Here is a 14,008-nt window from a genome sequence, read left to right as displayed (position 1 = left end):
AAGAAAGCCTTAAAAAAAAAAAAGAGAGAGAGAGAGAGAGAGAGAGAGAGAGAAAAGAAAAGTAGGTGGGAGCTCTAGAACAGATAGCTACACTGCATGTTTCATAGATAATGCTTTGTAGGAAACAGACTTGAGATTCATTTGCCTGACTTCTTAACCAAGGTAGTTTTGCAATGCAGTGTATGAGAATGGCGAGATTCTTAGCCAGATTAAGTGTGCAAAACAGGTCAGTCAGCTCAGGTGCTCCTATTTCAAGTCAAAACAGGAAGAAAGCCAAACCATGCCAGTTGAAGCTATACAGACATCTGTGTCCAACAGGCTTTAGATACATGCAAGGTGAGGTGGTCTCTCAGGGACAGCACAGCTCTCAACAGCAACAGAGCCCCCAAAACAGCATCATTTGTAAAGCAGGTAAATCTAATACCCGGATCATTAGCCATAGAGCTTCTGAAGACAAGCCCACGTGGAGAAAGCTGGAGACACACTGCTCCGGCCAAACATGAATAAGGTATCCTAAAGCAGATAAGGGGAAAGGCAAATCAGACAGTAGAAAGACATAAAATCTACAACATCCTCAGGAAAGCTTGGAACAAAGCAGCAATGTAAATTTTTACTGCAAAACACATAAACTACCACTTTATTCAGAATTACTATTTAGACTTAAGAGATAGTGGAGCCATTACCTAAATCAATGAGGATTTCATGTGGTATTTAATATATCCCAGGTTACTTGCAGTCACTGTGTGCAATTTAGCTGAGAGAGGACTCTAGTGAACTTGGTGAAGCCACCCAGCCATCCAAGAAAATTACAAGTAGTCAAGGAAATACAGCAAATTGTAAGTAAGTGGAAGGTGCAGGAAGGCAGTTCAAAATAAAGTGCAATAGCATGTATAAATATAATCACACACCACTACAGCTTCTAAAGGCTGAGAGTACAAGATAAAGGGCTCCCCATCTGCAACCAGGAGATTCAAATCTCTATGGAATTATTTCCTCTAGACACTTTGCATTTGGAAGCACATTATATTCATTGAAAAATAAGTCCATACTTTGTGGCATAGCAGTGGATAGGCCCATATCTCACCAGCCCCCCCCCTGCTACGAACACGGAGCCTGGGGGCAGGTGCACTCCACTGACACTCACCCAGCAGGTCTGCTTTGGCTGCTCTTTGTTCCCAGACACTTGCAAAAAGTTCAAGGCATCAAGTCAGCAGGATTACCTAAGGCTATATGCTGTCATCACAAGACAGACTTGCACTCAAGCCAGAATCAAACCTCCTGCAAGGTACCCTGCAGACTTTATACAAGAGGCAAAAGAACAGCGCTGCCAACTCTTTCATTTTCAGATATTTCAACAAGCATCCTGTAACGTGTTCATACATAAGCAGGTTTTGGCATTTACCAATTTAGCTATCTATCTTGACTGTGGAAAAAAAAAGGAATGTTACTATAATTTTTCAGCATAGACAAGTGCATTTGAGAATACGCATTTTGTGTTTGTGTGTGTTTTTGTGTGTATACACACATTAAATATATATACATACACCTTCACATACGTACAGACAGTAACAGTCCAGAAACATGAGGAAACCTGTTTAATGGAAAACAACTGCAGATATTAATAAAGCTTGTTATGATGCCTTCGTGCTCCTTTGATTTCCAGTGAACACAGTAGCACTGTAAGCTGATATTTTTCCTTTCCTCACCTTTAGAAACATCAATTTCTGGCCTCCCAGTTAAGCTTGCTTGTGTATTTTAAGTGTTTATTTAATGTCAAGCACTGTTACATAGGCTTTGTGATATACAGGAGAGAAATACTGCCAACATAGTTCTGATCAATTTTAGTTGCCCTTTCAATGCCCCAGACTGTTCTAGCTGGCTGAGAAGAGGCTATGGTGCCTCTTTCCACCAAAATACTTGTAGACAAGTACTGTAGACATTCCCACAGCAGAAGTGGGGCAAGTGGGGCAACAAAAGATTGGGCAAGTGAGCAAAGAGGAAGGAAAGAGAAGGAAAAGGCAGAGAAGAAATGGAAGAGAAGAAAAGATCACAAAGAAGCCCCAAAGAGCACAGGCTGTCAAGTGCTGGGATAGGCAAAACCCCTGGTCATAGCACTGCACACAATATTGAATTTTATGAGTGGGAGAGGCTACCCCTCCGTGCAGTCATTTTTGCACCTGAAATTATCAGCCCAGCGACAATGTGGCCCCCACTTCCTATGAACAGGATGAAGGGTCTCCGTTCATTTTGGAACCAAGCACCCCATATTTCCTCCTATTTACTCTTTAAAGCAGAACTCAGCAGTACGAGGTGAAAGCTTGGGCAAAACTATCTTTCTAGCACATTTCCTTGCAGCACTCATGAAGTGGCTCAGCACTGCCTGTGATTAGCTCAATGCACAAGTTTGAAGCACTTTACATGGAAGCCATTAATCCAAGCCCTTGCTCTCATGAAGCTCAACATCTGGGTTCCTACAGAGCCAAGCTGCCCCAGCTGTTTGGCAAGGAGGTCTTCACATCACGCCCCAGTGTGCATGTGTGAAGGGCGATGGTTCAGACGAGGCCCCAGACACCTTCTGCCCTCGGGAAGATTGCAGCAAAAGGTTATTCTCCAGGGCTTTGCCCCTAGTTCTTCACTACAGCCACTGCCACAAGAGAAAGTGCCTGTTCTGGGAAGCTGTGGCCCCACCTGGTGGAATGTGGTTCACAGGTCATAGCTTCTAAAAGACACCCTTTGAATGCACCTCCCCTCTTTATTTTTATGTATGTACGTCTGTCTGACAAAGAGGGAAGGATAGACACTGTATATAACACCATGGGATCCTCCTGTGGTGATGTAATCAGCATGAAATGTGTGGGAGTGAAGTAATGGGATTTCTAAGACACAGATCTATGGTCAACTTCCCCCCTTTCCCTGAACTCATAGTCCACTAACTGGGAGGAGTTTGGGTTTCCCAGACTTCACAGGCAAGGCAACCCTCTTGAGAAGGGCTTTGAGAATTTGTCATGCTGTGGATGAGGTTCCTTGCTAGCAGCTAAGGTCCCTAAAAGGCTGAGCAGCCATCCAAAGGTTTCTGAAGGAGCTTTCGACGGAAAGAAAAATCAGTAGAGGCCCCTATTCTCTACGCACCGAAGACTAGTTGCTTCAAGACAGAAAAAATCCAGCCACCACAGATCTATTTACTATTGGACAAAACAGCTGCAGGAGAAACAGCAGGAGCTCAGAACATGGTTTTGCAAAAAAACCTGAACAGCTGGCATTCGCAGGATGTCTCACCCTTCTGCTGTACAGTCACTCAGTGCACGAAGAACCACCAGTGAGGCCTGCACGTGAGAGAGAGGAAAGGATCTGGGGACCAGACATGAACGCTGACGAAAGGCTATCCAACTGGGCTACTGCAACGAGTGCTAAGAGGTGTGCATCAGGCCACAGCAATTGCTCCCAAGTTGCTTTCTCATGCTAATCAGACAAGAAGGACACATGCCTAAAGTCTCCAGTAACAATTCCATAAGAATACCATCTGCTTATCGCCCTTCACGTTTTTTACAAGTTTTTCCAAAAAATCCCATTTTGTCAGAAAACTCTTAGTTAGAAATGGTAAGGGGGAATTAAGGTACTTTTGGGCCAAACCACATTTCTGTATATTGTAAAAGAACGCACATGCGTGTGCATACACAAACACACACTCTTAGAACAGGCACTGGTAGAAAATTCTGCTCTCAAGCACATCAAGAGTGAAATGTTACCAAAAAAATCACTTCAAGATCATCTGAGCCAGAAAGTAACTCTCTCTCAAAAAATACAGTGTAGCAGGATCCCAGTAAAGACTGTGGGCAATCAGATGCATACAGCTACTTCACAGCCAGGTTAAGTTGCCACCTACACCACGTGTCACCTGCAGGAGAACAAGGGTGCAGAAGGTGACAGTGAGTAAGTAGACCCACATGGAAGGATAAACAAACACAGACTTTGCTACTACAGTAATAAATAATAAATTTCTAACACTGAGCTCTGTAGGCACAAGTAGAGCTTACGTGTGCTGGAGACAGTAACACAAATAATATACATTGTGAAAGTCTCAAAAGGTGCAACATGGTTTATACTTTCATGTAGATCTTAACATACAGCCACATTTAGATGTCACAAGTAGCTGGATTTTCTAGGCTAGACTGATAGATGTATCTATGAATAACAGCAAGAGACTGGAAAGAATAAGTTTCTACTGAAAACTAAGGCTACAGGCATACAAGCATAGTATGACTACACACTATGTTATATATCCTTTTCCATGACGCTTTCACAATAATTGCCTTAAGCAAATTAACATCTCTCTTGGAGGATACTACTTTGCCTTCAAAGGAAAAAGGTAACTTGGCTATAATTAGGATAAAACTGCAAATTAGGGCATTTACAAGTGTTTGTATCAAGTGGTTACAGGGTTTTCTTCGAGGCAGTTTGTTGACTTTTGATACATGTGTCTATGTCCAGAGTGCACCTGTTAGCTGATACTCTATATTATAATGTAAGTTTGCTTTTTGGAATAGTTTGAACACAATATTAGTACTGGCATACAATGTAAGTCTGATAACAGCAGGGTTTTTTTCTCAGTTGTATAAACAGTCCAAAAGAAATCAACTGAGTGTGGGAGGAAGCAAATGTGTCAGAGTCCTTAGTAGAGCAACTTGAATTCCATGTAAAATATAAATACAATTCAAATAAATCCATATTCACTACATTAGTAATATAAGAACTCCTAAAGTACAAACTGAAGAAAAATTTTAGTTTAAATTTGTTTATTGTGGTAACATTGTTCTGAACATCAATAAACATTGCACCAAAGTGTGGGTTACTGCACCCAGGATAGTCCAGTATCAACAGAAAAAGACTGTATTGGTATGGTCACAGATTTAACAATTTTAAACACTATCTTATTAGTGACTGGGTTGTCTAACAATCAAGTATTCCACATGTTCAACATAAAATTGAAGCAGAAACTGCTGAAGAGAGTTTTCCCATCCTCAAAGAAACCCAGAAGTTAATTATTTCCAAATGAAAGTTAACACTGTAGAAAGAAAGAAAGAAAGAAAGAAAGAAAGAAAGAAAGAAAGAAAGAAAGAAAGAAAGAAAGAAAACCCACTATCCAGCAGGATTTAACTCTGGAAACAAAGACTTCTTTAGTAAAAGTGACACTTTAAAGGCATCTCAACTTCACTATGTATTTTTGTTGTTCTCATTATGAATTTGCACTACAGTCATTTAAACAATTCATTCATCTGAGAGCATTTTCTACAAGACTTGTATGAAATATTAACATGAGATCTCTTTTCATCTCTTTCGGCTTTACCATAAACTGATTCAGAATTTGCTTCAGAAGTTCCAGTTGAAAAAAAGTTTTAAAGGGAGCGTTCTGCTCACAGGAAGCTGAAGATACATGAGCCAAGATTGCACGCGTAACTGTAAACTGTTACGGATGAAAGCCCAACCTTTTTTGAAGTACAAGTATAAACACGGCAGAGTAAAAAAGAAAAGAAATATCCAGAAATGTTTATCATTTGCATACAAGTGCTTAAATTACTAATCCTTAAATCATTACAGAAATGGACAATGTCTAAGTAACTAGAGACTTGAATTGCAATGTTCCTTATCTATCCCTAGATACACGTCATACTCAACTTTTGACACGGTTCCAATGCTAAGAGGATCTGCATCTTCAACAACACAGTCTTAACAGGGATGTGCATGTGCTCACAGACAAATGCACTTAGAAGTTCTTCTTTCATAGAAAGAATGATTTAGCTTGTGCTAATTCTAAATAAATATAGCACAACTTGTTTTTAAACATTAGTTTCAGGCCACCTCTCTCAACTAAGGTAACAACAAGCTAATGCATATTTTTATCTATCCCACTTCATATTAATATTGCAGCACAAGCCTGTGGTTTTATAGTAATGAGATGTCTTTTCTAGAGTCAATAAAGTGCCCAGAAATCTGAATTAAGTAAGTATGCAATGACAGGAACAGTGCCCCCCAAATTCTGTCCCTAAAAAAAAGGTTAAACAATCTGAACAAAGCTTCAAATAAAAGATGTTTCCAAATTAAAAAAGGCAAAGAAGTCCACCATACATGTATCAGAAATACTCAAAAACACTTTTACATTTTATCAAAAACTAAATATCACAGTTACAGCTGTTACAGAGAGTGGAAATTTTTTTTTAACTAAGCAGCTTTGTGGAGATTCCTATAATGCAAATAATAGGTTAGCAGAATAAGGAGCTCTCTACAATCACACAACCCTGTAATTCATATCAGCTTAAATTATTGGCATTTGGAGATACATGTGTTATTAGCTTTCACACTGTTCATTTACCCAAGTCCCCACTGTAAAATCTACAGCTTATCTATGACAATCTGAAAGGATAATTTTTTTCTTCACTTGAATTCTGTTTAACCAAGTTAAAAAAAAATCAAGAAAGATACAACCAAAATTTGGTAATAATTTGTTCAATTTGGAATGATATCTCAGATAATTTATATCTTTCGTGAAGAGCTTTTATTTTTAGAAAACCTGCCTAATACCAAGGCCATCAAGAATCAATTAAATAAAAAGAAAATTTTGACATCCACAAAGGACTGTTTTCAGAGAGGCAGCTTCACTCCCTTCACGTAAAACTGAATCTTTAGATAGAATCTTTAATCTTGTTAAATAATATTTTATTATATTGGAATTTTTTAAAAGTATTTAAGCCACTTAAAATCCCAAATAACATTGGTTTTCAAAGCTCTTAGTGATCATGAAAATTTCAGTTTCTTCTAAAAAGAATATCTATGGAACAAAAGGTAAGAAAAAAAGGAAAAAGAAGCCATGGAATGACATTTGTAAGCCAGTGCAAAAAAACTGTGCAGTAGGGCAAAATACGCCTTGAGTTGAATCCTGTGAAATCCACTGAAACACTGAGTAGGTTGGCGACACAGCCAACAGTTTGGTAAACAGTCACAAAAAGTACAGTTCTCACAGTACAAGAATGAGGATGCCTTTCAATTCACTTACATATACGGCACACAGTAACAGCCACATTTCCTTTCCCAGTCTCTCACTCCTGCTTTGAAAGAGACTCTAGGCTGATTCCCCTTGCCTCCACTCCTTACTTAATATTTTGTGGGCAGAGCAACGCACGATGGCTTTAAAACAGAAGAATTAAAAAAGTAAATTAATTTATATAATGATCCAAACGTTGTCTCCCAAGTAGCTCACCAATTGACTAGGGCTGGGTGAGGGTACATCAGAACCCTACAGAAAGACTATTTGGCCTTATAAAGAAAATATTCCTTTCGGTAGGGGAAATCCTTTAAACATACTGTTTTGTAGGTAGTGGAAAAAGGAGATCATGAGCTCCTCCTTTCCTCTACTCAGCACAAGCAGGCTGGAACAGAAGGACATCCCCAAGCCCTGTTTCTGACCAAGAGAAGCCCTGCTGCCAGGCACTGCAGTGGGCCACAGTATAATTGCCTTCTCAGCATCGCTCATGCTTCTTGGCACAGAATTGTGCAACCACTGGAAGCTGTGTATGGGTGAGAGCTCCCCCTGCAGCCCGCTGGAAATTTTGGGCCTTGCCCCAAATGAACGGCCTCAGGAACTTGGTTAAGAAGTGACAAGGAAAGCTGTGGGCCACAGGAAGCCCAGGACTGAGAGATTTAAGGGACCATAATCCTTAAACCCTCAAGGCTGGAAACATATTCTCATCATAGATTTGTCCTAAGAAGGTTAAATGCACTAACTCAGCTTAAAAAGCACAACTACTTTTGCCTTCAAGTATTTTTGGAGAGAGAAATACTTGCTGCTTTTACAGCTGATAAATACTAGACTTGGAATGCAGTTTGTTTACAGGCTCTGATCTGAACCCAAGGCATGACCAGAATGATGCCTATGAATTACTTAAAGAAAAAAAAAAAAGTTTTATTCTGCTCTGTGGCATTTAAACCATTCTCATATCTAGAATCTCACTATTGTGCTGCACTTCTTTCCAGCTACTGAAAACCTGTAATACAGTATTCTGGAAAGACCTGCAGTAGATAATTAAAAAATTAAATACATCATTTTTTTAGTATTACAATTCCCTGAATATAATCTATACACACTCTTTACTGGCCTACACAGCATACACACATATATGCATCTCCGTGCTGAAAAGTGAAATAAAAATGCCAGCTCCCCAACTCTTAAAGAACTCTTCAAGATTTCTCTTGATCAAAATGTAACACAAAACAACACAGCCTGGAAACAACAAAAGCCGTACGAGTATCTGAAGACAACTTTCATTTTTAACAAGCTCAGAAAGTGGTCTAAGCACTGCACATTTAAAAAAAGTAAGTAGAGTTCATCCGAGCACGAACTCTACAAGCACAGTCTTGTACATGTGAAAAAGGCATATTTACATTTAAAGAGGAAATTTATGTCTTCAGAGTCTATCAGGCTGTTAATGTTTACACATGTTCTGTATTTTATTTAAGAAAGAGCGCGCTGTTCTTAGGTTCTGGCTCCTTTGTAAAATGGCCTAATTATCTATCTGAACGTTAGACCGTGGTTTTTATTAACAGGTCTGACATTGTATTTGGCAGTTTCTATACCCTTTTTGGCTTCTTTTAAAAAATATACTATTAAGACTAATACAAAAGTCTATGCTTACAGTAAGGTCTGTATTGATGAAAATGCAAAGTCATAGTTTACCTCAGCAATTAATTGTCATGAAACACTTGAGTGCCATTATCATTATTGGCAGGCCAATCTCAAGTGCCTCAGAACAGTTAAGCAAAGATGAGCACTGCAGGATTAAAAAAACACACACAAAATACATAACAAAAATTAGACAGTAGCTTTGCATTTTCTTTGTCTCCAACCGACACAGTTAAAGTGATTTCTTTAGTAAGACTTATGGTACCAGTTTATAAATTAGCATCTTCATTAAGGAAGTTCTTCACATTTAAACTAAAGTTGAGTAATTGAATATGAAATTCCATTCCTAAGTGAGGAGTGCTTTTCAGACTAGATCTTCCATGTTCAGGTCAGGAAGAGGCTCTCTCCAGTAGCAGAAGGAGCTGAATTCTGGGCACGGAAAGGCTGAACTCTGTTCTTTATTAAGCAATGGGAACACATGTTCCACAAGCTCACTTAGTCTGAAATACCTATATTAGAAAAGAAGAAAGACCATTATTCCACAGTCTAGCCACTGCTCAACTGTAGCCAAGAAAAGCTTTAGAAGTCTTGTCCAGAGGTCTATAGTCAATAAGACAGTGCTACTGCAAAAGCAATTTTCAATTTCATTTTGCCAGCTTACTTTTCTTTTTGAAAAGCTACAGTTAAGTATCTGAAGCTGAAAGTCTCTGGCAAATAAAGTATTCAAATGCTATAACAGCAGATTGTAAGGAATCATAACGGTCACAGTCACAATTATTTTCTAATCTCACTCCTAAATACTTTTTCTAACCAAAATAGTAAAAATGATCTTACGAGGATTTGTTTCCCTTAGTCTGTTCCTGGATCAGTTCACCCTTTGGGTTCACAGTAAATATTCTACAGTCTGGAACTCCCACTTGCATGTAGGCATACACATCCTGCAAAAAGCACGAACGAAAGAGCAAAAGGAAATCATCAGTGTGCTTTGACATTTCCTTATTGAACATAGTATAACAATTTCTTGAAGGAATAAGAAAATTGATATCAAAGCTGCTTCAAAAGGCATACAGCAAAACTATCCCTTAAAAACAAACATTCCTTCCCCGATCCCTTCCTTCTCTTCTCTCCTTCTCTACTCCCCCCCTATTTCTGCCCCCCCCAATCAAATCCCTGGAGTCTTGTTCCAAAGTGTAGTACCACAAACATCACCAAATCTATACCACATGATACTATTCCCTGTGACATTACTCTTCTTAGGAATATCCCCTCTCACTAGCTCAATTATAATAGCACTGAGCTGCAAAGAAACTACAGGAACTGAATGATTCAGGAACACTAAATTAAATAACCTCAGGTTATAACGTTGTCAAAAAGGCTGAAAAAGAAGACGGAAAGGTGTCACATATTGAATTAAATCTTGAAAATATTAATACACCTTTATAATCTTTCTCACATAAGCAACTGCATTAGCTTTTACTTAGGATATCTACATGTAAGTTTTCATGATCAAACCCATAGCACCAATGTCCCTTTTCTGTATTCAAATTTAAAGAGATAATAAAAGAAAATCCTATTTCTTTTGCTTCCCAAGTATTTCATGCATTTTAACCCTTCAGTTAGAAAGGAACAGACTTACATTGGGCCTGTTTCCAAAAGCAGCATAGAAAGGTTGTTTACTGGGAGCAAACAAATTCTTGATATCATTCAAACATTCGATTTTGAACTTTTCAGGCTTCTTTTCTATTACTTCCCTAAAATAAAATTTGAACAGTCACATTCTAAATCACAATTTGATACAGGGCATCCTCTTTCCCCTGTTTATCTGTTGTTTGTATTTTCATTGTTTCCTGTTGCTAGATATATAGACGGTTGCAAATAGCTTTCCAAGGATTATACAAGGGCCGTGAAATGTTTTCTGATTTCCAACATCCATAGTAAAAAAAAATAAAAAAAATAGGTGAATAAATTGGCTAACTATATTCCAAGTTCATAAATGTAGTTCGTGAACTGCTTTATTGAAGACGACCATCTGAATCAAAAGTAGAAGACTAAATGAAATACACATAAACTTGCTACAGCTCCACCTCAGCCAAAAACCTGCAGAAGGATTATTTATGGAAGCTGATGTCACATCACGGTTAGTTTTTGTTTTACTAAAATCCAAAAGAAACAATAGCTTATAAATGACTCCCAGATAGATATCAAGTCTCAGTAGCAAATCTAGCCCAGTGCAGAACTGTTTGGTTACAGGTATAAAGTTTAAATCAGCATTTCAAAAAATTTTTAAACTAATTTTTTTTGTTCCATCCCTATCTTGGAAATAAGAAATCTCACATGCTTACCTATGAAAAGCAGAAAACAAACTGCTGGGGGATAACATGAGCGGGCCCCTAGGGAGAATCGTTCCTTTGTCATTCACCCAGTGTAGGTACCCTCTGGTCATATCCGCCATTCCGATGGCACGAGCAGAGCAATACAGAAACTTGTAGCCATTCCTAGAAAAGAATTTTCAACTCAGTTCACATTCCTACGCTTTGCCAAGAAAAATATTCTGTTCTAGCAATCCAGATGCACCCATTTATATAATGACTCATTGTGGTAAGCTGCACAAACATACAGAAAAAGACAACTGTTCCCAATCGGAAAGGCATATAATAGTTTAAATACACAAGTTGGAATGAAGTTTGAGAAACAATAAGCAGGAAGGAGGATGATAGCACTAAGATTACATAGTTTGATGGACCAGATTGTGCAAAACGGGTGATTCTAAATGACTTGAAAAGCAGAAAAGCAGGCATTTATCTTTTTTTTGCTTTTAAAGAAACGCCGCATTGGTTTTATCCAGCTTCTTCCAGCCCAAATTTAAATTATATTCATGACACATAACATTAGATGCCAGACCTCCTGTCCTGATTGATGATTTTTGGTTACTGCCAGAATTTGCAGACTTCATACTGAAGGAAGCAAAACAACGACCACTCATCAAGTCCCTAAAAATACTCGGCAGACTTTGTAGGTTTATCTGTTATACAGCATTGTATACAGTTTACATATACGGAAAAGGTTATAAAGTTTATTGCATTTTTCAAAGACCAAATTCAATGTGGCAAATAATTCTAATAATATCGAAACTTTTATGGACCGAATACAGAACAAAGTTCAGATTATCTCCTGTTGACTGCAAAGGTCCACAGACCAGAACTGGGCGCTCTGTATCAGAGCTGAAGTCAGCAAAAGATTCCAAGACCCCAAGTATTTTTCAGGAAAAAAAGGCTTCTAAAATCAAAAATACAATTTCATTTTTCTAGTGGATCACCAACTATTTAAACAGTTGAACACCTTGTCATCCTCAGCAACAACTACCATTTCTGGCATCAATACATTTTCAAAAAATTTTTTGCTAAGCAAAGGACTAAATCTAAAGAGTGAGGAAAAAAAATGTACATTTTCTGTATTAAATTATCAATGCATTAATGTTATAAGGCTAGATACCTCTTAGATGAACAGAATATTTATAAGTCTATGATTCCTAAAACTTTACCGAACACACTGTTCACCACTGCTGAAATGGGTAAGTCTTTTTTTTTTTTTTTTTTTTTAAAATCTCCTTCCTCCCCTTTTCTAATCTACATGGCCCACCTCAGCTCATTCTTCACTTAACAGATTACAATGTGAGCATGTTCAATTGACTAAGCCAGACTGGGAAAGAGGAAACTGCTATTTTGGTGGGTTACTTTTGTACAATTGCACTGAATTGTATCATCCTATCATGCCAGAACTGGCACAAAGTAATAGGAAGTTGCAGCCAGCCTTTGCTGCAGTGGCAAGTTGTTAATTAGGCGTGTTTCAGAACATGGTATCATTTCCTCAAAAGTGTTTGCTTGAGTTTGGTAGCAAACACTCCAAAACACAAAACATTTATGTACTGGGAGGACACAATTTGGGTCTGAATATAGATCGTACCATAAAAGGCACGATCATGTTATGATCAACTTGAACTGTTGGAAATAAACATATCCATGGCTGTTTCAAAAGTTTTTATTACAGTTCTCTTTTGCAATTACAACAATATCACACATAATTTTTAAGAACTCGGTGCAGAATCAAATGTTTGAGAAGGGGACTATTAAAAGTGGTAGCTTCCATTTTCGTAAAAGCATACCTTTGCGGAAATGACTTGGCTTTGTGAAGGTAATAGCTTACTTTCCATCATTTAAACTGATGGACTTAATACACTGAATAATTATTAACAACAATCCAATTACCCACCCATTAATTCCCAAATTTCTAAAACCCCTAACTGCTTCATAGGTTAGATACATACTCATTTATAGAATGATAGAGTTTTGCAATGCCCTGATGAGTCCAGTCCTTGCCAAGCTGTGGGAGGATCTGCCCTAAAGCATCAGATCTAAAAACAAAAACAGAGATAGCTGAAATGAAGCATACAAGTTTTGTCAAAGACAATTACTAATGAACATACAATTTACAATGAATATTTACAGAAATATTATTGCACAAGGTCCCAAGTGTTTCAATAGACAATTAGTAACTAGTTCAAACTGAGCAATTAGCAGGGCTGTATAGCAGAAGTCAGTTTCCAAGTTAACCTATAGCTGCTAAACCTAGAAGTCTCACCAAAAGGCAAAAAATGAAAGTGTTTTAAAAAAAAAATGCAAGATGTTAATGTTTACCATACATCTAAAACGCTCTTTCTAGTTTGTTGTAAATACAAGTACAAATTGAAATCAAAGCGGCAAGTGTTTTTCAGAACTTTTAATAAACATTCTTTAATATTTTTCTTAAATCAAGCTTCTTTACTTTCTTTTGAAAAGCAGAATAATATCAATAAAGCAAGATAAATATCAAATAAAAAGAACAGGAAAAAAACACAGTGATACTTGCTTGGTTATCGTTCCATCAATGTCTGATATGATGATTTTGTCATTCCAGTTCCAGAGATATATTGTTCCTGCACATCGACAAGTCCCTTGATACTGAGTTGTAATACTAAATACAACATCATTAGGGCCATCTCTGAGCTTCAACTTTGCCTTTTAGAATAAATCAAAATAATTAAAAATTTAAATTGCCTTCACTATAGAATTTTTGCAATCACACAAGAGCTACAGAAAATGGCTCAAATGTTCTTCCTCATCTACCTTGATTAATTGGTCACAAAGTTAACCATGGTTTAACACTAGCACAGCTTTGGTAGTAAGATCTGTTTCATAGTCTGAGTACATATATTTTTCCCTAACTGCTATGTTTGCTTAAAGCAACACCGACTAGTAATGTAGTAATAAAAAATGCTTAACTCTGCTATTTTAATTCTTA

At 37.7% G+C, this 14,008-nt stretch overlaps 1 protein-coding gene across 7 annotated transcripts in view; it reads right to left on the bottom strand.

The window, feature by feature from the left end:
• Window positions 1-4,776: 4,776 nt before the first annotated feature.
• Window positions 4,777-14,008, bottom strand: part of LPIN2 (lipin 2) — a 48,073-nt gene continuing 38,841 nt past the window's right edge. For 5 of the 7 annotated variants that reach the window (XM_062570193.1, XM_062570188.1, XM_062570189.1 and 2 more), the window contains 6 exons: window positions 13,577-13,725; window positions 12,996-13,082; window positions 11,014-11,166; window positions 10,308-10,422; window positions 9,506-9,609; window positions 4,777-9,180 (listed from right to left, as the gene is read on the bottom strand). In XM_062570193.1, the coding sequence (XP_062426177.1) occupies window positions 9,036-9,180; window positions 9,506-9,609; window positions 10,308-10,422; window positions 11,014-11,166; window positions 12,996-13,082; window positions 13,577-13,725 (753 nt within the window). In that variant the 3' untranslated portion in view covers window positions 4,777-9,035. Of the gene's footprint in view, window positions 9,181-9,505; window positions 9,610-10,303; window positions 10,423-11,013; window positions 11,167-12,995; window positions 13,083-13,576; window positions 13,726-14,008 lie in introns of all 7 variants that reach the window. The other 2 variants (XR_009957668.1, XM_062570190.1) reach the window with 2 other exon arrangements.

This window comes from Rhea pennata, chromosome 2, assembly GCF_028389875.1.
Source record: "Rhea pennata isolate bPtePen1 chromosome 2, bPtePen1.pri, whole genome shotgun sequence".
In the NCBI taxonomy this organism is placed as follows: domain Eukaryota; kingdom Metazoa; phylum Chordata; class Aves; order Rheiformes; family Rheidae; genus Rhea; species Rhea pennata.
The sequence above is the reverse complement of the archived record's forward strand: the minus strand, read 5'-3'. Positions and strand labels throughout refer to the sequence as shown.